The 25,898-nt window shown below is 38.3% G+C and overlaps 1 protein-coding gene across 2 annotated transcripts; it reads right to left on the reverse strand.

Annotated features, from left to right (window-relative positions):
- Positions 1-746: 746 nt before the first annotated feature.
- On the reverse strand, positions 747-24,681 carry plxdc1 (plexin domain containing 1). Of its 2 annotated transcripts, XM_079477054.1 has the most exons (14): positions 24,228-24,642; positions 13,563-13,729; positions 8,905-9,048; positions 8,644-8,713; positions 7,422-7,544; positions 6,936-7,054; positions 6,597-6,696; positions 6,363-6,458; positions 6,138-6,219; positions 5,973-6,033; positions 4,752-4,872; positions 4,352-4,387; positions 3,608-3,756; positions 747-1,671 (listed from the first exon to the last, which is right to left on the reverse strand). In XM_079477054.1, exons 1-14 carry the CDS (start codon positions 24,301-24,303, stop codon positions 1,549-1,551), a joined length of 1,467 nt encoding a protein of 488 aa, XP_079333180.1. In that variant the 5' UTR covers positions 24,304-24,642; the 3' UTR covers positions 747-1,548. The 2 variants fall into 2 exon arrangements, with proteins under 2 accessions (XP_079333180.1, XP_079333181.1); XM_079477055.1 differs by lacking the exon at positions 4,352-4,387 and having other exon boundaries at positions 24,228-24,681.
- Positions 24,682-25,898: the final 1,217 nt, after the last annotated feature.

Here is a 25,898-nt window from a genome sequence, read left to right on the forward strand (position 1 = left end):
TTGAAAAATCAGCTAATACGGATATATATAATAACGCGATACATAATCACAATTAGCGCCTATTTGCGTTTGAAGTGCTTAAACACACGAAGGGTCGAGTGTGTGTGTGTGTGTGTGTTCGGATGGGACGTGACTGCACCCTAGAGCCACTTTCTGAAATAACAGTAACGTACATCAGAAAATACTCCAGTTGTTAATCTCGGGACGTTTTCTGTATACATATTTTTACACTTTCTTAGAAATGAAACGATGTTTAATAATGCAAAACCATCGCTTATATCTTTGCACACTGAAAAGTAGAAGACACAGCACGGGAATTTAGCAGAGTGAATGTCGTCTGTGCGAAGGAATGGGGGTATAGCTCAGTGGTAGAGCATTTGACTGCAGATCAAGAGGTCCCCGGTTCAAATCCGGGTGCCCCCTCTTTTGGTTTTAGTTGAACGGTTTTGTCGTAAGTATCGCTCGTGTATATGTGGCCCAAAAAGACTTGCTGTTAATTCTGCGCTGTATTCCTTATTTCGTATTTTAAAGGGTTGTACGCTGTTTTAACTGTAATTAACAGCTGTAGGATGTAACAACGCCCTGCAGGTGCCGCTGTTGTCTGCCAAACAGTGAAACCTCCCTGCTCCACTATGTATTATGACACAATTTCTATGTTTGTATGTGGTAATTTAATGAATCATTTGCTAACATAATGAGTAGGAAATCGACACAATGTGCTAATCAAAGAAATCACTACACAATTTCTCAAAACAACTCATTTTATTATTATTGTACTATCAGCATATTGTACGTTTAAAATGTAACAATGAAATGGCATGAAACGCATTAGAAATCCACTAACCTTCTTTTGGATTTGGTGTCTTTTTTATTTTAAGATTGTTTGTATAGAGCTCAGCAGGAAAACACTTTTTACATACACAAATGCAACAAGTGGTATAACTTTACGTTTCAATGATAATGCTTTTGATTGCCTCGAAAAGCAAAAAGAAACATTTGCTTTTTTTAGTCTGTCTTGTTTGCTTGTGCGTTCCATCAATATATTATCAAATGTTTATGTGCAAATCAGTTTTATAATTCAACAACAGGGCAAAACGTAAAAAAAGGTCTCCGGTACAACTAAAACTAGAGTAAGCTAATTCAATTAAAGTGCTGTTCCATCTGGCTTACTGAGTATTACGCATAATTTTTCCCCACCACAGCTCATTATAAATCACAAAATATCTTTTTTCAAAATGAAGAATCTATAAAGATATGCTGTACAATAACCGAAATACGTTCGGATAACACACATCCCTTTCTCAGAATGAAGGAGTGAAGTTAGCAGATTTGCTGGTCACAATCACCATGTCTTACAATTACAACCTCCTTCCTCATAAACAAACAGGATAGAATGCAAATTGTGGGGAGACGGAGAAGAAAAAATCCTGCATCTGTGATAACCTTTCATTGAACCTTTGTGTCTTTCTAAAAACATTCAATAAAAACGCCTTAAAACTGAAGAACTTTCTTCTGTCTGTCCGTTCCTATAGTGAAGGAAGTTCCGCCTCAGCACTGCTCCGCCTCAATGAAGCCCTCTTTCTCATAACTCCCAAGTTCAACCTCAGCGTAGCTAGAATGGCATCCCTGATTGCGGAACTTCATGGAGGGCCAATAGTTATTGGTGCGGCGCTGTGAATGAAAGGTTCCACATAAACTTATGTTAAGATAACTTTTTTGACATGTATTACATTCTGTGCTGGTTCAAAATGTTGAATTTTTGCAAGGTATGTCCAGCCTGTTTTCAGCCAGAATTTTGTATAACAAACAAATAAACTAATAATTGAAATCTGTAGAAATATCAGCATTTCGAAGAAGCACCTCATACAACACGAATTCCGGAAAAGTTGGGACGTTTTTTAAATTTGAATAAAATGAAAACTAAAGGAATTTAAAATCACATGAGCCAACATTTTATTCACAATAGAACATAGATAACATAGCAATTGTTTAAACTGAGTAATTTTACGCTTTTATCCACTAAATTAGCTCATTTAAAATGTAATGCCTGCTACAGTTCTCAAAAAAGTTGGGACGGGGTCATGTTTACCATGGTGTAGCATCTCCTTTTCTTTTCAAAACAGTTTGAAGGCATCTGGGCATTGAGGCTATGAGTTGCTGGAGTGTTGTTGTTGGAATTTGGTCCTATTCTTGCCTTATATAGGTTTCCAGCTGCTGAAGAGTTTTTGGTCGTCTTTGACGTATTTTTGTTTAATGATGCGCCAAATGTTCTCTATGGGTGAAAGATCTGGACTACAGGCAGACCAATTTAGTACCCGGACTCTTCTACGACAAAGCCATGCTGTTGTAATAGCTGCAGTGTGTGGTTTTGCATTGTCCTGCTGAAGTATATAAGGCCTTCCCTGAAATAGACATCGTTTGGAGGGAAGCATATGTTGCTCTAAAACCTTTATATACCTTTCAGCATTCACAGAGCCTTCCAAAACATGCAACCTGCCCAAACCGTATGCACTTATGCACCCCCATACCATCAGAGATGCTGGCTTTTGAACTGAATGCTGATAACACGTTGGAATGTCTCCCTCCTCTTTAGCCTGGAGGACACGCCGTCTGTGATTTCCAACAAGAATGTTCAATTTGGACTCGTCTGATCATAGAACACTATTCCACTTTGAAATAGTCCATTTTAAATGAGCCTTGGCCCACAGGAGACGACGGCGCTTCTGGACCATGTTCACATATGGCTTCCTTTTGCATGATAGGGCTTTAGTTGGCATCTGCTGATGGCACAGTGGATTGTGTTTACCGACAGTGGTTTCTGGAAGTATTCCTGGGCCCATTTAGTAATGTCATTGACACAATCATGCCGATGAGTGATGCAGTGTCGTCTGAGGGCCTGAAGACCACAGGCATCCAATAAAGGTCTTCGGCCTTGTCCCTACGCACGGAGATTTCTCCAGTTTCTCTGAATCTTTTGATGATGTTATGCACTGTAGATGATGAGATTTGCAAAGCCTTTGCAATTTGACGTTGAGGAACATTGTTTTTAAAGTATTCCACAATCTTCTTTACGCAGTCGATCACAGATTAGAGACCCTCTGCCCATCTTTACTTCTGAGAGACTCTGACGCTTCTCTAAGACAGCCCTTTTTATAGCTAATCATGTTACAGAACTGATATCAATTAACCTATATAGTCACTAGATGTTTTCCCAGCTGAATCTTTTCCAAACTGCTTGCTTTTTTAGCCATTTGTTTCCCCCGTCCCAACTCTTTTAAGATCTGTAGCAGGCATTACATTTTAAATGAGCTAATTTAGTGGATAAAAGTGTACAATTTCTCAGTTTAAACATTTGCTATGTTATCGTTCTATTGTGAATAAAATATTGGCTCATGTGATTTGAAATTCCTTTAGTTTTCATTTTATCAGGACCTAGTACCGTGTTTTTTGAACTTCATCTATAAAACTGTCAACCCTGTAACCGTCAACCATGTTATATTTTATTAACACAAATTAAAGTGTATTAATTTAGCTTGAGGGCGCCAGTTTATCAACTTTACTTGCAAACATGTCATTTGACTGACAGAATGCTGAAATCTGTGCTCACCTGCATGAGGTAGAATGGAGGAGCAACAGTTGGATGTGCGTTAATGTAGTAGACAGCCAACAGAGTCAGGAACACCAGCAGAACCAGAGCTGCCACCACACCTGCGATTATTGCTGCGTGTTCTGGTGCCTCATCCTCACCTAAAGGGTCTGTTTGAAAGTGCAAGAGAATGTGATGCAATGAGTTGATGAAGAAAAACAGAAATGCAAAGTGGTTATGTTCAGTAAAAAAAGGTTTTCCGTTCATAGAGCAACTGTTGCATAATCCAGATCTTTGATTAAACACAGTGCACAAAAGACAGACAATTCAGCCAAAGTCAGCAAAACCCTAAGCATAAAGTGTATATTCATATAACATAACAACTTTAATATTTGGCGAAACATGCAAAACTGTTAGCTTGACATTCAAATGAAACTTCTAAATTGTCACTACTTTTCAAAGCTCATTATATAATCAGTAAACATGGCTCATATATTCTGATCTTTTTCGTTAGGCATATTTGCATTTTATGAGCCGATGTTCTGTGGAAATTCTGCAGAATGAATTTTAACAGAATGTGTTAAACTGACCTTAGCGCACTACCAATATAAAAACAGCTGAAATATAATAAAATTAGCCAAAATATCATAAAAGCAGACACAAAAAGCTTTTTTATTTTAGGGTGCAGATTTCCGTGTGGTCCCACTTATCATTAACGAATATCAGCCAAGACTGCAAGAAGCACAAAGCCATTAACCGACTCACCATCGCCATGGTGGTGAAAGAGCTGTTTGGTGTCATCTGTGGAGGGAAGAGACTGTTGTTGTACAGAGCGATGGCAAACGCCAGACCAGCATCACACACAAAATGCATAAGCGCACATGCAAAACGCATTCACAACACATAAAAGTAAGATGAGGACATGCAAAATGTGACTGAACAAGCTGTTAGGTATGAAAGATCATGCAAATATTGTCTTGGAAATACAACAGTATAGAAAACTAACTCAAGCAAACTAAATTAAGTCAAAACATATTTGGTTAAAACTAATGGTTTGCAGAGACATCCTGTGTGCATCAACAAATACTGTAGTTATGAGTATGTGGAGCTTAATGGTCAGTTCTGACGTGTCACGGGGGCTCGTCCAGGTTTAACAGATACTCACCCTCGGTCACAGGGCTGGCGGGCTGGGCTGCAGGGGAAAGAGTGGCGGGCGGTGAAGAACTAAAAGGACTGATTGAACTTCCTAGTCCTCCCTGAGCGTAATCTTCACATGTGCCTTTTGCCTTAAACAAACAACATCTCAAATTATGCAAATTACGTTTTGGTGTGTAAAACAGCTATGTATACAACGATAATGGCATATTTGCTACAATGTCAAACAAGGCTAACACAGAGCTAAAGGCTCCTTTGATTTTACTTTCCTGTAAATCACTACATGGCACAAAAAATGCTTCAGCATGTGGATTTTGCATGTGGATATTCAGCCGATGACACAAGCATTGACACGATCGTTGTCAGCAGCGCAAAATTGATTTGATCTAATATTTCATGTTTTTCAAAATGTTGTAGATTTAAGCAGTACATTATATTTTGAGATATAGGTCTTGTTAATGATTTTCAGTTTTGTTCAAGTTAACAAAAGCAATGATTTTCCAATAACAGAAAAATGTGTAAAAGTATGGTATTTGGGGTAAAAAATAGCCCTTTTGTAGGGGCTAAAGGCACACTAGATTAACATTTATTAATAATAATAAACAGCTGACTGATGTTTTCATTTGTTGACATGACATGGTTAGATTCAGATGGTAAATATCATATATTTAGTTGGGTTTCCACTTTAGAGATAATCACCATATTTACAATGAAACCATATATTTCCATGTACCATATATATTTAAAATATGATTTTAATTATATAATATCATAAAATATCATTGATTGTTACTACTGTTAATCTATATTAAATTATTATGAGATCTCCATGCTTTCAAAATGTTAACGCTTTAAAAATAATTTTGGTAAAAATGTTATATATTGTGATATTAACAAATTTAAATGACAGTTTAATTACATTAAAATGACATTTTTATCAGATATAGGCAATACAATGCGCACTCTTCTGGGAAAATGGATCAAAGATATTGATGACTTTTTTCAGGGGTGTTTAATAATTTTTAATATCCATGCTGCTATTGAATCCATAAGACCATTTGCCACCAAGCTATAGCAAATAACAAATCATGCTTTTTCCGGTCCTTTGATCTTAAATGGTTGGCCTTTGAAATTACCATTTTATCTCTGTGTAAAGTTTTTTTCCCACATTTATTTGTTTTTAGAAGTAATATACTTTATTTGCGCATATCTAATTATTGATTCCCCATACCTCCTCAGAGCAACTGTAATCCAGCCATTCCTGCCTGTATCTGTCTATTCCATCTGAACACCTGAGGAATTGAACACATACACACGCATACAGACACAGCTGTCAGACAGGGATAGATTTCCTATAATACTGATATTCTGTAGAGCGGACACTCAGTTTGTCTACCTCTGTAGAGTATTGCACCACCCGCAGCCTGACGTTAGGTTGGACTGGAGACAGTGTTCGCAGGTGGTGTGCTGGAGGCAGGCTAGAGACAGATATGCCAGCATAAAACAGGATATAACGTCTAATGGCGCAAATCTTCATCTATAAGTAGTCAAATTCATGAATATTAGGTTTCGAGATGAGCAATTTTGTCAGAGAAACACAGCCAGCCATTGGTTTACTCACTGGGTAAAGGGCTGAATTCGAATGCTGAGCTATTGACGATCTTTGTTGTGTCGATTTCCACCCGATGGTATTCATAAATAGTCCTCCTTCTAGCATCTGTTGATTACATGCAGATAAATTGTGGGTCAAGACAATAACTGTGTAAATGTATCCATTTAAACCGATGAGAACAGTTCACCCAAGAATCAAAATATACGCTCTAATACACTTTAGATTTGGAAATACTGTACTGACCTGAAGACTGTGGAGAAGACAGAAGAGCCATAAAAGCATCAGACAGTCCAACTTTCACTGGGTGCTGAGTGGAGTTGATTTTCTCGACAGGCAAAGGAACCTGGAACGTCAAAAGAAGGAATTTGGATACTATTGAACCGATGTTTGTAAATCCTTTGTAAATCCGAGATGAAATACTCACGGTTTGTACAAAATAGATTTCACTCAGCTTTGATGACAAGTTTGAAGGATTTTCTGACTAATACCTTCCTCATTTTTTCAACATTTGGCTCCATTAGAAACTGTATTTAATTTACAACACTTAAGCTGAGCCAAAGAAAACAGCTGAAGTCCACTCACGTCTTTGTAGCCAAAGACAATGGTCCCATTACGTCTAAGAACAGCTTGGAATGTGAAAACTCCCTCCGACTCTCGATCCTTCAGCCTCACTTTGTCCCACTGCACCACAAATATATCCCCTGTCAAACCAAAAGAGATGAATTGCTGGCGTCCCAATTCCCAATTGTTTACTACCCTCACACTGTATAACACGACAGGAAAGTACACGTTTGCATTCACAGAAGATTAAGAACTCCTGTTTGTGTTTGTAGATAAATGTTTATTTAATGTGGGTTTAATTTAACCAACTTGATCATCACTCAACATTTAGGTTCATAAACTGTTTTGATAAAAATCCATAACAGAAAGCATGTATTGATGAGAATGCGTGCATGTATGCACAAGGTTGCCACTTGAAATACTTTTAACACACTATGATTTAGAATAAACTCACATGCTAATGAGATGAGCATATGCAGGCATACTTTTCATTTGAAAAGGACTCACCGTTGTCCAAATACCGTACAGTGGAGTTTTTAGAAAAACTGGGGTCAAAGTTTGCCATGAGTGGAGCAATATATTGTGTCGCAGTCAGCATGCGGTGTGTGATTTCTCCAGTGAAAATAAAACCTATAAAATATTAGGGGTTAAAGGCAAGAAACAAGTTTATTATAGTTTACTTAAACTAAAATGTTTTTGTTAATTAAAATCGCTAAAAAATCTGCCTTTACATTTATTGAAAAACTTGTAAGCTAAATTAGAAATATTGTCTCAACAAAAAATTTAAATAAGTTTAAATTTAGGCACCAAAATGATTAAAATAAAGTAAAATGAAAAATGAAATTAAAATAAAGTCAACTTATATTAAACTTATTTGTCTGCAATATCATTTAATATGAAACTAAAATTAATCTAAAAATGAAAAAAATAAAAGCTTATTCAAAATATTAATAAAACTACAATAGAAAGTCTAATAACTAAATAATAACTAAAGCCTGTAGGTAAGTGCATTCGTCATTACTTCGGCAAAACAATTTGATGAAAGTGGGATCGGACCCACAACTCATGTGATGTCTCTCTGATAATAGCAAGGAAAGGTAAGTATGTATTTCTGAATCATTTATCCCCCAAAAGAGAGGATGCCTACCCGACGAACCCAGTGAAACCTCAGACCTCCTTTCCTCTATTCATATTCTTGACTGCTCCCTCTGTCATGAAAAAGGCATGGGAAATGTCCTATTGGGCAATTCAACTGTGCTGAAATAGTGGGATTACAACACCTACTATATTAAGCAAATCTGAGGAATAATTCAAATAAATATTTTCTTAATAAAATTAGCATAAAATACCTTATTATATTCCAGGTTGGAAAAAGTTTAGAGAATGGGGAATTCATGTGGAAACAGACATAATGACACTGATATTCATTCCATCAGATGAGGGAAATATGAATTTTTCATTAACTGAAGTTTCTTAGACCTCAATTTATCCTAGACTAATTTGGAGGGGTCGGTTCAGAGTCCATTATTAACTTCACTACAGTGAAATGAGATTACAGTCAATATGGGAAGTGACCCACTCTTAAATCAGACATAGAAGCTCACCGTATACAGGGAAACTCTTTTGCAATATTTTCTCAGTTCTTTCAGTTTAGTAAAGGAATCACACAAATGGCATGTTCTGGATGGTCTGATTGAGGAAAAAGGTGAACTGATATTCTGTACAATACCTCCAGTTGCTATGGTGATTTGTCTCACTTGGTGTCCATAGAAAGGGAAGTCAAAGGTTAGAGCCACTCGCTGGTGCAGGGTAGCAGGAGTACAGCGGAGGAGTGGAGGAGCGGCAGAAAAACAGGAAACGTGGGCAGGAATGTAAAATGCCAAGGAACAACATAATTATAAGCTGGAAGAAAATGCGTGTTTCAATGCCCTATGTGGGCCAAATAAATTTTACAATATGAGTACAGGAATATACTGCATGAATGTCTTACCGAAGCCTGACGGTGGGTGTTTGACAGGATGCCATGAACTCGGACAGGCCCTTGATGGATGGAATCAAGATCCACCCAGAGCTCCTGTATTTGTTTGTCACCGGGACCAAAACTGCGCCAGGAGTAGTACCTTTTAGAGTCCTCCTGTAAGACAGAAAGTGAATGTGACAATTTCATAGCATATTTTTGTAACAATAGTTAATACCCGTATTTAATAGCAATAATTTATATTTCTGGTAAAAGTAACAAGATTAGGAAAAGAGATGGCAAAATGTATGCCATAAAACTTTACGAAGCGACTAATATTGTACTATACATTTGATTCTGACTATGTGCAATCCCCCGATCGAACGCATGACAATGTCGTTGCTTACCATGCTCTTACCTCTGAACCACAGGAAAGCATTACATTAAATGTAGATTATTTATATTGAACCAAAATCCAAATTAAAAACTTTTTTAACGAGTTAGTAAATAAGATACTCACTAAAAATCCTTAGAAATAACAATGTTATTGTATTGTGACCCATATAAAATGTCTGATTACCACTGTTAATAACATTTTCAAAACATAAAAGCCTACCTTTTAATAATTATACGAAAAATAACCAATGAAAAACGGGATTAGGTAACCAAGTAGAAACCCAGCAAGCACACAACGTTGTCTCAACGTACCTAACCATTTAACTTTTACCACATTGTAATAACATGATCTAAAGGTTGATGTTTTTTCATGGTGAAGGTTGTCACATCGCTGTTACAAAGCGGTAATATCAACCGTTAACATTCTAAAAGACTGTCGAAGAAGAATCTTTATTCATCTGAGAAACAGTATGTGAGTATTGCATGAAACTTCCGTCAGCAAAATATTTCACCAAAATACTGAATTAATACCATTTAACAAGGTAATCCCGATATAATAAAAAAAACCATGTGTCTTATGGTTTTATTACTAATATACAGTATATAATCATGTATTTGTATGAATGTTATTAAAACATGTAAAATGCTTTTAGAATGGTATACTGTGACGCATCTCATTCAGTTGTCCAGTCAACTCAAGCCTGTTTGACCTGCCAATATGCAGATGGTTTGAGGTTATATATTTATTTTTAAACCAAACATTGATAATTAAATTGATATATGTTTCGTTTTTGAAAATGTAATTTCAATATGCAATACCCTTGTGTGAGTGTACATTTTTATAATAATGCATTGTTACTCTTTAATGTTTTTGCTGTAAACGATATAGAACAGTTTTTATAATCAACTGTGAAGAAGTTACCTGATATTGTATTTTAATTTGGTGGCTATGTTGCCACCATGTACACAGCAACACAACATAAATGTGTTTGCTGGGAACATACACAACTAGAATGAATTCACACACATATGGGATTCATTTGACGGCATGTCTGTACCAATCCATAACATATAATTACTCATTACTTGATAAACTTTTTACATCAAAAACTAACTTGGAGACCACTTCATGTTAGCAATGAACTATTGTGGCAGAGGTGTAACAGAAGTCCCATGCATGTGGACAGGCGCATTTGTGTGTGCTTTAAGGTGCACCCAGTCCCAGTTCTCTGTCATGTTATTAATGAATTCTTCTGCTCAAGGTGACGGAGAAGGATGAAAGTAGCGTATATGAAAGGTGCGGGCAGCACAGGAAAATAGAGCAGTTAAAAGCGGCACACGCTCTCTCTCGTCGCAGCGCTGCTCCACAAAACATCCTGCGACCCAGATTATCTCCCCCAAGACCTGTTTCTGGGGGAAACCGCTATCAGCATTAAACTCTCATTTCTCCTGCAGAGATGTCTGCCTATTTATTCCTGTTTAAAGGCAGCCCTTTGAAATTTTCGACAGACCAAATAACTTCCCGTAAGACACGCTAATCATGGGGTTGGTTATACAGGCATTTTCTAAAAAAAGGTTTAATGCAAAAGACAGACAAACAAAACATTCTCTCATTCACTTAAGGAGGATTATAAACTGGCAGGACCAGCAGTAAAATCTGTTTTTGATTATCGCAGCGGGAGGAAATTGTTACACAATTTATTTGATCAAAAATTTGTCTTCAATGGCTGTTAGGGGAATAGGATATACACACAATACAGTCATATCCAAACCACCAATGCAAACATCAACAGCATTTAGTTAAACAGCGTTGGAGAGTTGCTGGACAATGCGTTTGTCTTGCATGGGACATTACCCTCCCATGATCTCATAAACCAATTCTGTTTTATCCTGTAGATGAGTAATTCCCCCATAGACCGTATTATCCAACAATCACATCAGCCATGGAGACCTAATGTTTTATAACCTGTTGCCAGGAACTAAAGTAATGTCGCATGAACCATTACGAAGATGTCAGATCTGACCTTTCAGGGTTAATATAATAATCGTGTATGGGTGGTAAAGATTTGATGAGTACAAATGTACAAGACAAAACATCACAGGCTGAAACTGTCAATGAAGCATCTAAGAACATTTGAATGACTGATAAAAGTTAAACGAAGACATCTAAAGAAAAAAAATTCAAGTAGAGAAAATACCATGAACTTTCCATTAAAAATGACAAAACAGGGCACTTTACATTTTAACCTTACTTTAAATTGAGTTATAACTAAATTAAAGTAGCCCTCGCCAAGACCATTGCCACCTGATTGCTCTTGAGCAATCCCTCACTACCATCACTCACGTCACCCCATGTGTCCCCAAGTCTTTTCCTGTCTGGTAACCACTGTGAGAATATTGTGCAGGACATCCTCGATTCCCATAAGAACCTGTTTGTTTCCGGGACATCCATGGTTCATAAAACACAATCCTCACAGCTATTTTAGCTTGGAGCCCATCTTGTCTGGGTCCTGTCTCTTCTCCTGTCTCAGTGTCTTGTGTTCCACAGGTGCAGCCCACAGACCTCTCTTCCTCCGCATCGCCCCCACAACCTCCTCCCGGGAACTTCCCAGACTAAGGGTCATCTTTATTCCCTGTCCGGTCCTTAAAGAGATGCCATGGACAAGTGTATTCAGGAATCCCTCCTGGCTGGGCACAACCGTCACTCCATTTCCCCCGCTGGTGCCTGTTTCTTCTTTTCGTCAGAAGAAAGACGGATCCCTGTGTCACTGTATTGATTATCGAGGTTTAAACTACATCACTGTTAAGAACAGGTATCTTTTTGGTCTTCTGCCTTTGAGCGAGCCTGGGTCTTCACCAAGTTATACCTCGGCAACACTTATCATCTCGTCTGCATCTGGGAAGGAGATGAGTGGAAGATGTAATTTAACACGCCCACAGACATTACGGGTATCTGGTTCTTCCCTTTTGTCCAACCCATGCCCCGGCTGTCTTCCAGGACCTTGTCGCTAGCGTTCTGGGTGATATGATTCATAAATTTGTCTTTGTGTACGTGGATGTAGATTAATTTTCTCCCCCTCTCTCCAGGTGCACACCCAGTACGTTAGGCGGGTCCTCCAGCGTCTGCTCGAAAAACAGTTATTTGTTAAGGCGGAGAAGTGCGAAATCCAAGTCGGGTCAGTTAAGTGCCTTGGCCATATAATTTCATAGAGGGGAATCAAGGCTGATCCTGCCAAGATAAAGGCTGTTGTTCAGGTGGAATCGAGATGTTGAGGTAGCCTTTGACTCTCTCAAGTCCCGTTTTGTCTCTGCGCCTGTTCAGTCTGTTCCAGATCTTGCGTTCCAATTTGTTGTGAAGATTGATGCATCAGATGTCATGGTCGGCACAGTCTTATCCCAGCAGTCCTCTTGTGACAGGAAGAAGGTGCCTTCTTCTCTCACCGCCTCAGCCCTGCCTCTCTTTCAGCTGTAGGAAAGCTCTTTTTGTCCCGAGTGGATTTTCTCTATCCCTGCGGGGTTGTCTGGTCCAAGTTGCATTCATCTATCCCTGCAGGGTTGTCTGGTCCAAATTGCATTCATCTCTTGCTGCGGGGTTTACATATCTCTCTCATGGATTATCTCTCTCAGTGAGCTAGTCACGGACTGTCAGGAGGTTTATCCATTTTCCCCTGCGGGTGTCTCTGTGCCCCTGGGCCGCTCCTCTCACCTCTCCTCAGCTGAGCGATGGAGCCTGTTGTTCCAGTCCCCCCTCTTTTGGTGATTTATCTGACATTGACTCAGTTTTGTGACACTGGTTGTGTTATCTCTCCCTGTGTGCTGCAATAAACTGCAATAAAATCTTAGTACCCTGCATCTGATTTCTGAGTTTTTCCTAACAGTTCCAATCTGTATAAATGTATTTGTTCCAATGAACACACAGGAATATATTTGGAAGAACGCTTGTAACCAAACAGTTCTCGGCCACTATTGACTACCATGGTAGTTGAATTTTATACAGATTTGGAACTATTTGAGGGTGAGTAAATGAAAACAGAATTTTCATTTTTGGGTGAACTTTCCTTTAAGTCACAATTTTAAGGAACATTACACTTGAACTCAAAATGTGGTGCACCAATAAATATAGTTTTTTTGGTTAATAAAATGAGTTAGTCATTTAGCTAAATACAACAAAATCTTAAATTAAATGGCTACAATCCGTAAAGAAGAGTAACGGGACACCAAAGTGTACCACATTCATAAAAAGTGCTACCATGAAAATACTAGATAATAATTAAAGCAACTCAGTATAAACTCACCACCACTTGTGTCAGGTTGTCAGGGAGCTTGTCAATGGAAACGCCATTGGACGGCTCTAGCACAGTTTTGTTCTGAGTGCGTCTGCTGGGATCTTGTTGGTCCCTTCTTGTTCTCTGGATGTGTGATAGACCTCCATAAGTCTGAGCTGACTGCCCATGCAATAAACCTGAAAGATAAAGCAAGCACATCACTTTAGAGAAGAACAATACAATGCAAAGTGTAACTTTTTATGATATTTTTTTCTAAAGCCAGATTTGAAGCTTTGTCTAAGGATCAAAACAAAATCCTAGGTACATCATGATGGTTTATGAGACGTGATGACCAATGGTGTTCAGCCTCATGGATGATCTTCACAAATCTGAAAATACATAGAAGTGATTTGAGAGACCTTGGTGGCAGAGGACACTTTCATCAAATAATTCCAGTCCCTTTCATTTCCACAAGGCTTTCATTTGGCTTTAGAAGACTTTAAATATTGTACATGTTGAAGAGAATATAGCATTGTATGAATTACGTTTTGAAAGTACATTTATGGAGAAGCAAACTTTGATTGAATAGAAAAGATCAGAGTGTACATTCTGCCTAACATTTTTTATGTTGCTTGTTAGAAAAAAATGAGTTTGGAACATTATGTGTACATGATGACAGAATTCATATTATTTTTGGTAAGCTATACTTTTGGAAGCCATCCCTTTCCATCCCATAATATCCTTTCGAATATCTTAATCTTGCATAAAAATTTGATTTTGGAAATCTTAGAATACCAAGACAGATAAAGGACAACATTAAAACAAAATATTCCCATGCATTAAATCACCCACGGAACGACTCTGACTAATTTTTGGCTGTTAAGACAAAAAAGAATTCCCAAACCGAAAAGTGAAACACAACCCTAAAGTTGTCTGTCAGACAGACAACTATTCCCTCCAGATTAAAAAAATTTGTTTACCAAAGGATAGAGAACTGCCGGCTGAATGTCCAACCTTTACAAACAAAACTCCAGAATCCTGACGTGTAGTCTGTTATTTCTCCCTTTTATACAATACTACAACATTCCCTTCTGTTTTTTGTTGTTGCATATAAAGTCAGTTTGACAACCAAAAAGGGGCCACAACTCAAGACAGTTTCTGTATATCTCATGTAATTTTTGAGTACTTACAGAATATCACCCTTCAAATATCCACAGAGTCTTTAGTTTGATCAGAGTCATAAAAGACAGATACAGCTGTACCATTATTTCCGAAAACATGCGACACGTGTGGGTGAGGGGGGGCAAACTAAAGCACGTGTGCAAACATTCCCAACAAACCACAGACAGTTTCACTTACCAAGTGCGGTTCATGTCCAGAATCTTTTAGCGCTGGGACCGCCGCTCCATCTATCAGTTCAAAACAATCTCCAAATCCAGCGTTATATCCACCGTTAATATACCATTCACCACCCAAATGCAGCGAACAAACAACACAGCTCACCTTCGCGAACATAGTGCTCTCTTTCTCTCTCTCCTGCAAACAAGTGAAAGTGACTTGTGCGCATGCTCCTTCTCCCGATCTCCATGGTTGATGCGTTGGCGTGCCGCATGCATTTCCAGGAGAATTGTCCAATAAGGGACTAAGAAAAGTTGTTTTCGTAACAATTTTTTATTTTGAAAAAAACTTTCCGAAACCTGTTCGCAGAAATACTACGTAATACTTCCAACTTGTTTTTTGACAAGTTGACCATGTTAAACATGAGAAGACAGCACGTTTCACATTGTAAAGAAGTCACAATGCATGACCGTTGCACCACCCCTTTAATAAAGTTGCACCCTATCATATAATGTTTCATTGGCTTATTTAATTTTTCGGGCAGTAACACGTGTTTTATTTGTAATTTAACGCATTATAATTTCCAAAAGAGTAATTAGATTATAGTTCCAAGCCCAGGTAACTATACGTTACAGCTGTGTTACATCGTTGCTGACAGAATGCTGTGTTTTATCATTTTTATTCTTAAAAGAGAAATAGGTTTTCAAAGTCTGGATGCCTGCCTGTTGCACCCGCTACATCATCAAACTGAAACCTGTAAGCGTCTGCACGGAACGTACTGCCAAAGCAACTCCATGGAATGCCTGCTGCAAAATCTTCTAACGGCCAATGCTATCGCCAAAACTTCAATGGATGGGTTATATGCAGGCATTACTGCCGGGTTTCACAGAAAGAACCGGCAGCAGTTTCTAGTTGGGGAGACTTAAAGCAGAGAAAAAGTGGGAAATTGACAAAATAGTTCAATTTAGCAGATGCTGTACACCACAAGGGTATATAGAAGCGCTGTTCTACTGTATTTGAAATGATACTTTCATAAGTTTACATGTCGCTATCAAGGATACATCGTATGCAGCCTTGTGTGTCTATAGAATCGGCTTGAAGTCCCAGAAGTCACTGCGGCGGGTCTATCCAGGTTCGTTCGTTCTTTTATATGAAGAAGGACAATAACATTTCCAGAGTAACTTGCCCAACAATGCGTTGACATACTGAGATCATAAACAAAGATAATATACATTAACAGGATGTGCCACTACCATTACAATGAATGGAGAGCTATGCAATGCTCAATATGACCAGTTTAGCGAAGAAAGCCCAGCCCGGGGCTTATTTGAGGCGCTTGCCAGCATGTACGCAGTAGCTGAAGTGATGGAAAAAAGTCTTATTTTATGCTTAGCAGACCAATGTTATGGTACAGTTCATATAAGGTTTATTCATTGATCGGGAATATGCTATTTAATTGTGAATTTTGCCAGCGATTTTAAAAATATCTACCGTCCACCATTTAAAGAGATAATAGCTGCCCAGAGGCATTGCAAAAATGGCCGCTGAGTGGCACGACTTCTGTACATGGACTTTGGTGTAACAAACCCTATTCAGAAGCATCATCCATTTAAAAGCATTAATTACAGGGCAATGGAGTACCTGGATAATAACAGCACTTTTCAGTGAACAGAAACAAGCTTCTATGTTGATCCATTAAACTGTGAGTTGCATTATAACTATAAAGGCTGTTGTTGTATCAGGGTGGTATTTAGAGATTCATTGCAGCCATACACTCACAATAGCCAACTCGGCAGGGTTTGAATGTTTGGTTTGAAAAGAAGTGTTTTATTGGAAAGCGCACCGATTATTGCAATTGCCCACCCACAGCCTCAGACGTGAATACAAATGTCAGACACGTGGATAGGTGACCACTAACACATGTTTTCTGTGGTTTAATATTAACTTGGTGAATTGTGCCTGATACAAGAATGCGTAAAAGGCGTATTGTTTTACGACTGTTAAGTGAACGATCAGTATGTGGTCTTACTATAAATTAATCAATAACAAAAGTTGCTCAAAGGCAGCCATTGACTGACCAACACAATAATGCGCAAAAAAGCAAGAAAGGAGAGAGAAGACAGAGAGATTAAAGTGAAAGATGACAATTGGCAAAAAAATGAAGGCTTATTTAAATGTGTCTTCTGAATGCGAAGCCCCATTACCCAGCGGTTCATGGCAGCTGGAGTCTTCAGATGGCAAGGCTTCATTCTTACCAGCTTATTAAAAGTACGCTGAAGGAGTTGAAGATACAGAAATAATGGAGAATTGTGAAAATGTATTAAGAACCAAAATCTAGTAAAGGTTGCGAATGACATGTTCTCCGGGACTTTAAGAGAAGTTTAATGTAAGAGATCATGAACAGGCAGAACAAGGTAGTCCCTATCCATTTGTTAAAGGAACAGTTCACCCAAAAATGGGTGACCACCACCCAACAAACCAAATGTGGGATAGGTAAAACGTTTGTGTGGGAAAATGTTGGACAACACTGAAAGGTAGCGTAAAGCTGAGATATAATAACGGAATGGATGACCTTATAGCTCGTAAAAATGATTTGTTATTTTGGTTATATTTACATTGGTGTGCACCGGGTTAATGCTTTTGGCACAGTGCTGTTAAATAGTTAAATAAATACTGGCCCAAACAAGGGTCTGGTAAAAGTCAGGTTTTCTTGATGTGACATCTAAAAATTAACAGTTCTTGGCCACCATTAACTACCAAGTATCAGAAATTGCAATGGCAGTTAAAAGTGCCCCAGAACAGTATGCTTTTCTACATTCTTAAAAATATCTTCTTTTGTTTTTAACGGAACAAAGATATTTGTGAAAAATGTTTTCTACTATGGTAGTCAATGGTAGCCAAGAACTGTTTGCTTACAAGCATTGTTCCAAATATCTTTCTCTGTGTTCATCAGAACAAAGAAATGTATACAGATTTGGAACAACTTGAGTAGTTCATGACAACACAACAGAAGTAAAATACAAACATCAATATTTATAAATAAAATGAGCAAAACAAACGAAAAGAAAATACAAAGATCTAAAACAAACGAAAATGTAATTATACTTGACAGTCAGAGATCAGAATGCACTTTTTTGGGTTTAGCAGAGTGGCTGTGACAAACATAATATAAAACAGGAAATGCGTCTTTAATCCCTGTTGATGTTTTTATTAACTGCGCAGACTTCCTTAAAAACCCACAGCAAGCTGTGAAACGCTGTGTTTGTGTCTGTTTTTCAGAAAAATTATCTGCCGGGTGAGATGGTGCAGAACACATTTGATCAATTCTTGTTGTACATGCCGATGCTGTTCTCCAAACTCTGGACAGTTTCACTGCATTCTCGCATTGAAAAATTGATCATGAACGTGCCTCAGATCAAAGTTGATGTGAATGTTAAATGGACAAAAGGAGATGACAGAATGGACTAGATAAAACTGGAACGGAGAAAGGGATGGAAGAATCGGAGCTGCAGCGAGGGGGTGGGAAGTGTGGGGCTGGTTTTAATGACAGGTTTTGTTCATTTGCAGTGCCGGAAAGCTCAACTATTTTGGCTGCCACATAATGAAATCCTGCTAATTGGGTCATTCAGGGTAAACCAGCAGATGAGGAAGAGTGCAGGAATGAAACTTTGAAGCAAGCACACAGTTTAGAAAAAGAGTGTAAAGATGGGAGTGTCATTACCTTTATAAAAGGGCACCAGTAAAGGTTCTAGCTCACTTGATGTAATAAGCGGCATTACCCTTCAGATAGAGAATTGAAAACACACCTCAATATATAAACAAACTGATGGTGTATTGTCATGATTCTGCCTGCTCTTGTCTTGATTTTCTGGTCTAGGGGCAGAATCATGACGGACCCACGTGTTTTATGTGGAGAGAAACATATTATTGTCAATCAGGACATAATATGCGTTCTCTCCTGTCTCGTCATTTGGCCCCGCCCCTCTCGTTCCTAGTATAGCTTTCCTCCTGTGTCGCTTTACCCACTCCTGCCCATCGTTATCTCCTTTGTTAGTCTCCCTATATAATACCCTCTTGTCCATTGTCTTGTGCTGGTTTGTTATACTTGACTTGTATGCTGTTCTGTTCCCGGCACTGTATGTAGAGTTTTGGTCATGTCATGTTCTGGTCTGCTTAATGTTAAATTATCTAGTGAGTCTTGTGTTTGGTTATGTTTGCCCCCCATGTGGGAAGTCTTTGATTTCAGTTTTGGATTTTAGTTTGTCAGTGTTTTCCCCCCATCGCGGGTGTTTGCTTTGTGTTTATTATTTATTAAAACCTGTTAACCCCTTCATCCCCGTGTCTGCCTGCACTTGGGTTCTTCCACCACGTTCTCTGCCCACAACCCTGACAGTGTATATTATAATAATCTGATGGCATAATTCTTCATGCTGCAAAAAACCCCGGTTTACATCCCTTCCTAAAATATCATTTTTGAAAAACTATTCCAAGCACAATTTCAAATGAGCTTGACAGCCAAAGTGTGCGGTATGCACCTCTGTTATATAATAAGAGCAGCTGTGGAATTCTGATAAAACCATAATATTTTTGTCTCAAGCGACATGATGGTGGGTAGATGACAGAATTCTTTATCCGGGGAAAATGTCTATAAAAATCCGTCTCAATTAGACTGACCAGAATTAGACATGTGGAGGTGGGATTTCTGCCACAGCGTTTTGAATCCAGTTGTCCTATTGGAGGCGTGACGCTCCTGCATAGAGATGACAGGTAAAGAAAAGAGAAAATCTAGAATGGAACACGAAGCACAAGCAAGATTTATATCTGTACCATAACGTCCTTTGAAAGGAAGAATACGATATCCTTGTTATTCCTAACCCCACAGTTCTTTACCAGCACTGCCTGTTCCTAGTCTTGGATAAATATGAGCAAATAAATAACTTATCTCTCAATGCTTGCAAACTGCCAGTCATCTGTTGCGCACTTGTTCTGTGCAGCATCCGCTTGTGAAAGTAACAGCGTTGTGCAAAACTATTTTCAGCGTGAACTTGACAAACTCATAGAGAAAGTAAAATGTGACCAAACAGGGCCGATTTAGACCCACGCAGCTCTGTAAACACACACACTGACACGGTACATGTACCCACTCCTTGTTAAAAGCATTACCATGCTTTCTGCCCACACCACAGTGCTCGCTTGAAGCAAAGAGGAACGATTCATTCTGAAATGGAAACTGGAGGCCTGATGCCATTGTTTTCCTTTGTCCTTTTTATCTTTTTGGTTCCCATACTTTTGCTGTCACTCATCCAGGTAGAGCCTTACTGCCAAATAATGCTGTCATAGTCTACTGATATCTGGCACATTCCATGAATACGATTTACTTTGGCATGCCAAATGCTTTAAAGGCAGGCACCAATCTTTTTTTTAACTCTTATATGAGTTACATAAAATATATACTGTATGTGCCCCCTGCAGAATCTGTCATTAGATGTCTTAACCTTCTATAATATATACAATTAAAACCTAACTGCTTAATAATCTAATCCATTATATAGCAAATCATATATATTAGTAACTGTTAATACAAATTAATAATTGCATTTTACATTAACAAATAATTAAATAATACCTTATTAGGGGCTTAGAATTGTCCTACCTTTCCCCCTCTTAGCTACGCCCCTGCTGTTACCTATTGTATTGTAGTTTTTTGTAATTTTAATTGTTGAATGCTTCTATAAAAAGACATAAATAAATAAAAAATCTGAGTGCATTTATAGAAAATTAGACAACTCCTATAACATTTAGTTTGACATCCCAAGCCCGTAGGCAGGGGGGGTTCAGGTGGTTCGATCGAACCCCCCCTCAGCCGCCAAAGGTCCAGAATTTAAGTCGGTCATCATTGTTTTAATCAATGCTTGTGACAAATTTCTGGGTTGCTGTTTCAAATTAAAATTATTATTGTGTGTGTGCGTGCAATACACTTTTCAAAGCATCGGTGAAGAAGCATCGCCTCTGTATATATATATATTTTTTTTTTTATTAAAAGGATTTATCCACTCAAAGTCTACAATATAATAGCCATATAAACGTAGCGTAATTATAATAATAAAACATAGCAAAGAGGCATTGACAGAGAGTCAAGAAATGATGATGAGAAGAATTATTATTAATATTTCAGTAAAGTTCATTAAATCTCTTTAGCCTCCTTGTTAGAGCGCCCGTCTCCCATTCGGACCGACGTCGGTTCGAAGCCCGTGAGGAAGCAAGTTGACAAAATTCAATAAGATTTTTAGGTGCATCAAAAAGCGCATGTTAAGATACCAGCAGACAAGCTAATCCAGCACAAATTAGTGGATAAAATGTCACCAAAATGAAGTAATTGAACCTCATAATTAAATACAAAAGGAGGGAAGAAATCTGCAAAAGGTCCACTTTTTGAAAAAAAGAACCCCCCCTTTCAATAGGCTGGCTACAGACCTGCATCCTGAGGTTGACAAACAATATTTCGATCAACATTATTTTGACAATTTCGCCACCTTGGAATTTTAAGTTTCAACCTGCATTCTAGTTTTTGCATCCCAAAATGTAAACATCACAAAATGTAAACAAGTGTAAGGAAGACAGAACCTTACAAGGTGACGAATTCTGTTGAGAGAAAAGTTTAATCTCTGGTATTGTATGTATGTATTCATTTATGATTTTGTTTTCAAAATGGCAGAAGAAAAAGGTTCATATGAATCTAAACCTGATTCATCACATTTCTAACGCAGATAAGAAAAACCCATGAAGCCGCAGTTTAAATCCAAATCTATAAATTAGTCCAATGTTGAGCACACGCTACTCATTAACGCACACAGTGAACTTGAGGATTATTTATGGATTACACAGAAGAGGATCATGGATCATAAAAGGGTCATTTCCTTATGAAGACAAGCCGAATACATTTTTGGCTTTTCATCAGAGACTGTAACCATAGCACACAATCACAAATACATCCCCCAAACGAAAGAGAAAGAGAGCGAGAGGTCATGAAAATACGTGGCTTAAATCCCTCTAAAACAATGGTTTCAATGCAAAACAGATGATGTAAACCAGTGTCGACATAAATGATACTGGAATACAGGAAAACTTTCCCAATGTTATGCCGAGTTCGATGGAAGAACATACTGAACCTGGAGCTAGCGGTTAAGTCATTACTGTTTGACAGACACGATTGGTGCATCACATTGATTTGAAAAGTTAATTCACCCTCGGATCAAACTCCAGATTCAACAGCAATGTTGGAGTTTCATGTCACATGCTCGTAAACATAGAGAGTCAAGTGGACTTTGGCCCGAATGTGGAAAACCATGGAGCCTGTGTTCCACAAAACTAAGTCGCTGCTGACTCAGAGATAACTATTGGAACCAGATTTCTGTTCTGAGCGATAGAGACAGAGGCCCTAGAGGTGACCCTGTGTATTAGTCAGCTCACACCCAGAGGAGTCGTTCTAGACACAGAAATTGATTATTACAAAGAAATCTAATGGCATCCAAAAAAATGTCATTTTAAAAAGACATCAACAACTGAAAGTAGACACATGCAGCATGTATGTTTTAACATTTCTTTCAAGAGAAAAATTCTGTCATCATTTATTTTCTGTCTTGTCAATTGACTCTTTTTATCAGTGGAAAACAAAATAGATTTCGGTTTTGTGTCCATACAAGGAAGGGTCCAATGTTCAATTTGGTGAGAATCGTTCAGAATATCTTCTTTTGTGTTCTGCAGAAGAAAGAATGTCGAACCGATTATGAATGGCATGAGGGCGAGTAAATGATGAAATGGTTTGGGTGAACTATCCCTTTAGCTCACTGGTTCTCAAACTGGGGGCTCCAAGATGGTTCCAGGGGGCCCACAGATTTTGTAGCATTATATGTAAATGTAAATATATGAAATATAGAACATTATCAATTTTATGCAATCAAACATCAGGAAAATAAGGCCACCAACCAAAAGTATTGATATTCAAGCATTGTACAAAACGTGTTTATGGTTTTATAAAGATGCTAAGTTTAAGGTTATACGTTTTAATTTGAGAGGCTGCAAAGTGATGCACTTTACACAAAGGGGGCCTTACAACGAAACATTTTGAGAACCACTCCTTTAACTCATCCAAATAGTTAAACTATACCAACATTTTTTTTAAACTTATAGCAATGGGTCAGGGTTGAAACTATATGTGTGGCAACAAGGTAGATGTATAGTTTTTGTTTAGTTCGGGCTTATCTTTCAGGTGCGTGTCATCTGGTTTTTCAGGTCATGTACCATCAATCCAAAGTCTTTACATTTTTTCATTAGCTGTCTGTAGCAGATTTTGTCGGATCACATGTTCAGTATATCATGTACACATACGCATCTCAGAGGGTGGCAGAAAAAAAAGCGCGGGGGGGGGTGGGGCTGGGGACAGAGGGCCAGTGAAAGTAGAACATCGCTGCCTGGCAAAGAGAAGAACCAGGCCTGCTAAAAATACAGTATCTCCAAGGAGGACAGAAATACACACACAAATTGGGTGTGTGCTGCCATGAAAAAAAGAAGAAAAGCAATAAATTAAACATGCCAGACTCATGATTCCACCAAACTATTCTTTATGAGCAGATACATGAACTCCATGATTTACCTTTATCTCTTGACCCTTTAGACATCAGAATGAAACAAACTCTCAACCCTGGCCAACAGAGGGCACACTGCGGTTAAACCCCCCTGTTGAGTGACCCAGAAACATCAAACTGTTCTTTCCCAGTTTCAGACTGGCATCTGTTGAACATAAAGCTGACTGTGATGCTCCGTCTTTATTCCCCAGGAGCACAGCCAGCCCTCAGATACAAACCTTACCATCCAACACATGGGTTTCCTCTGACTCATAAAAGTCCTCAGAGAGAGAAACGCTGAGATTTATACAAACAAGAACACTGACCTTCAGTTTGAGACCACCACAATCTTAAACCAGCAACACATGTGTATGCACATACAGATAGATACATGTACATACAAGTATACAAATCAACTTAAAGGGCCAGTTCACCCAAAAATGCAGTCATCCTTCACTAATACTCATGTAATCCAAATTTATGTGGTTTCATCGTTCCTCTGTGACTTTCTGAAGAATGCTGACACCAATATGAGATTCTGTTCATTTTGGGTGAACTATCCCTTTAAATATACATAAACAAAATCAGTCAAACTATTTGATTATCAATATATCAGTAATGTCATATTTAGATTACCAAACCAATTTGACGGTGGTCATGAGTAAAATGAGAGCATGTTTGAAATAATCTGTTTGAATCACAGAATGTTTAGGAGTGTGTTTGTATTTCTTACCTCTCTGCTCCTGAGCCCACACTCTGGTCAGCTCTGCCTGTGAGAGACAGATCAACAATACGGCACACAGACCCATGTCCACCTCGCAATCCGTCTCCACGCTCCTTCACGTGCTCCTCTCCTCACTTCTCACTCCTCCTCGTGTCACCTCTCTCCGCTCTTTCTGACTTGAGTTTTTTTCACACTCTCCTTTTCCCTGGACGTACCCCTCCTTTCTCCCGTCTTTCCCCCCTCCTTCCGTTCTTCTGGCTGTTTTCACTTTCAAAACAAGGGGTTTTGACTTTTGTCTACCTTTCCCTTGTCTCTTCCGGTGAATGGAGGAATGTTGAAGGCATGGTAATGCAGGAGTCGAGAGATATCAGCGTAAGGTATATGGCAGAGAGATCAGCTAGAAGAATTCTACAATTCCAGACTCTTCTTTATTGGTCTCTCTCTCTCTCTCTCTCTCTCTCTCTCTCTCTCTCTCTCCCTCGCTCATTTTCTTTCTCTCTCTGGATCGCTCTAGAGGCAAGATTGAGGCTGTTCAACAGGCAATAGAATACAAGCTTACTAGTGTACACTACAGAGTACCTACTATTTATCTACTTACTTTTTTTATATAAAACTACTAGAACTAGACAACAGTGTTGTTTTAAACAATACATTTTTGTCATATTAACTCATCATGTTGCATGCTTTAATAGACTTACCCAAACAAACCCAATTATGCGTAAAAATGTCTTAAGTGTCGGAAGTCTGATCAATAATAGAGCTAACTTGTGTTTGTCTATTCTCTGTACTAAAATAGTTTCTGCAAAGCTGCTTTGGAATCAATGGGAAAAGTGGACTGTAAAATAAACTGTAAAATGTTTTTCTTTTAAAATTGTCAATTTTTCAAAAATAACAACTGTGAAAAAACAGTAAAATTATACTACATACTTCATACTGCAGAAGTATTTTGAATAATATGTTAGTATACTATTAGGAGCACAGCCTGAAAGATTGATGCCTATTGCAATAGTCTATTTATATATTTTCACTTTCCTTTGTTTCAAACAAATGCGAACTCTAATTGAGTAAACAAGCGGCATCTAGTGGACACGGTTTCGAGCAAATACCTCAAAAGCTTTATTTATCAGAATCACATAAAGAGGTTATATAAAACCTTTAACATCCTAATTGGGGCTATTGAAGCTTCCTTAAAATAAACTACATCATTTCTTTACTCCAGTATTAACTTTGTGAGTACTGTAATTTCTCAAGTGGATGGGTTACAAGCAAAATATTTATACACTCCATCACTGACACACTGCCTATTGCTATGGTGACAGGTGCCAACATTGTAATTCTGTATAGCCCTGTTTGGCACAGAGAAGAAAAATAAGTGGTACAATTCAACAAAAATATCCCGCGCAGCTGCCGAGGATGATTAAATGCCCGTATTCCCAGAGACAGAGAAAAGCTCTCCAGTAAAATTGAACAAATGAGGACACACGCACATGTGTGCTCTCTTTTCTTTTACAGTAAAAGAGTCAGCCCACATTTGGTGTTCCACCCACTTGTCAGAATGATGGAAACTAATATGGCAGTTCTGAGAAGTGATTTGTCAATATTTCTTTCTTAGGAACGACCGGTGTTAATAACAGGCAATTCAAATGACAAAATATATTGTGATATAAATGTAAACGTTTC

Source organism: Barbatula barbatula (assembly GCF_947034865.1).
Source record: "Barbatula barbatula genome assembly, chromosome: 16".
Lineage (NCBI taxonomy): Eukaryota > Metazoa > Chordata > Actinopteri > Cypriniformes > Nemacheilidae > Barbatula > Barbatula barbatula.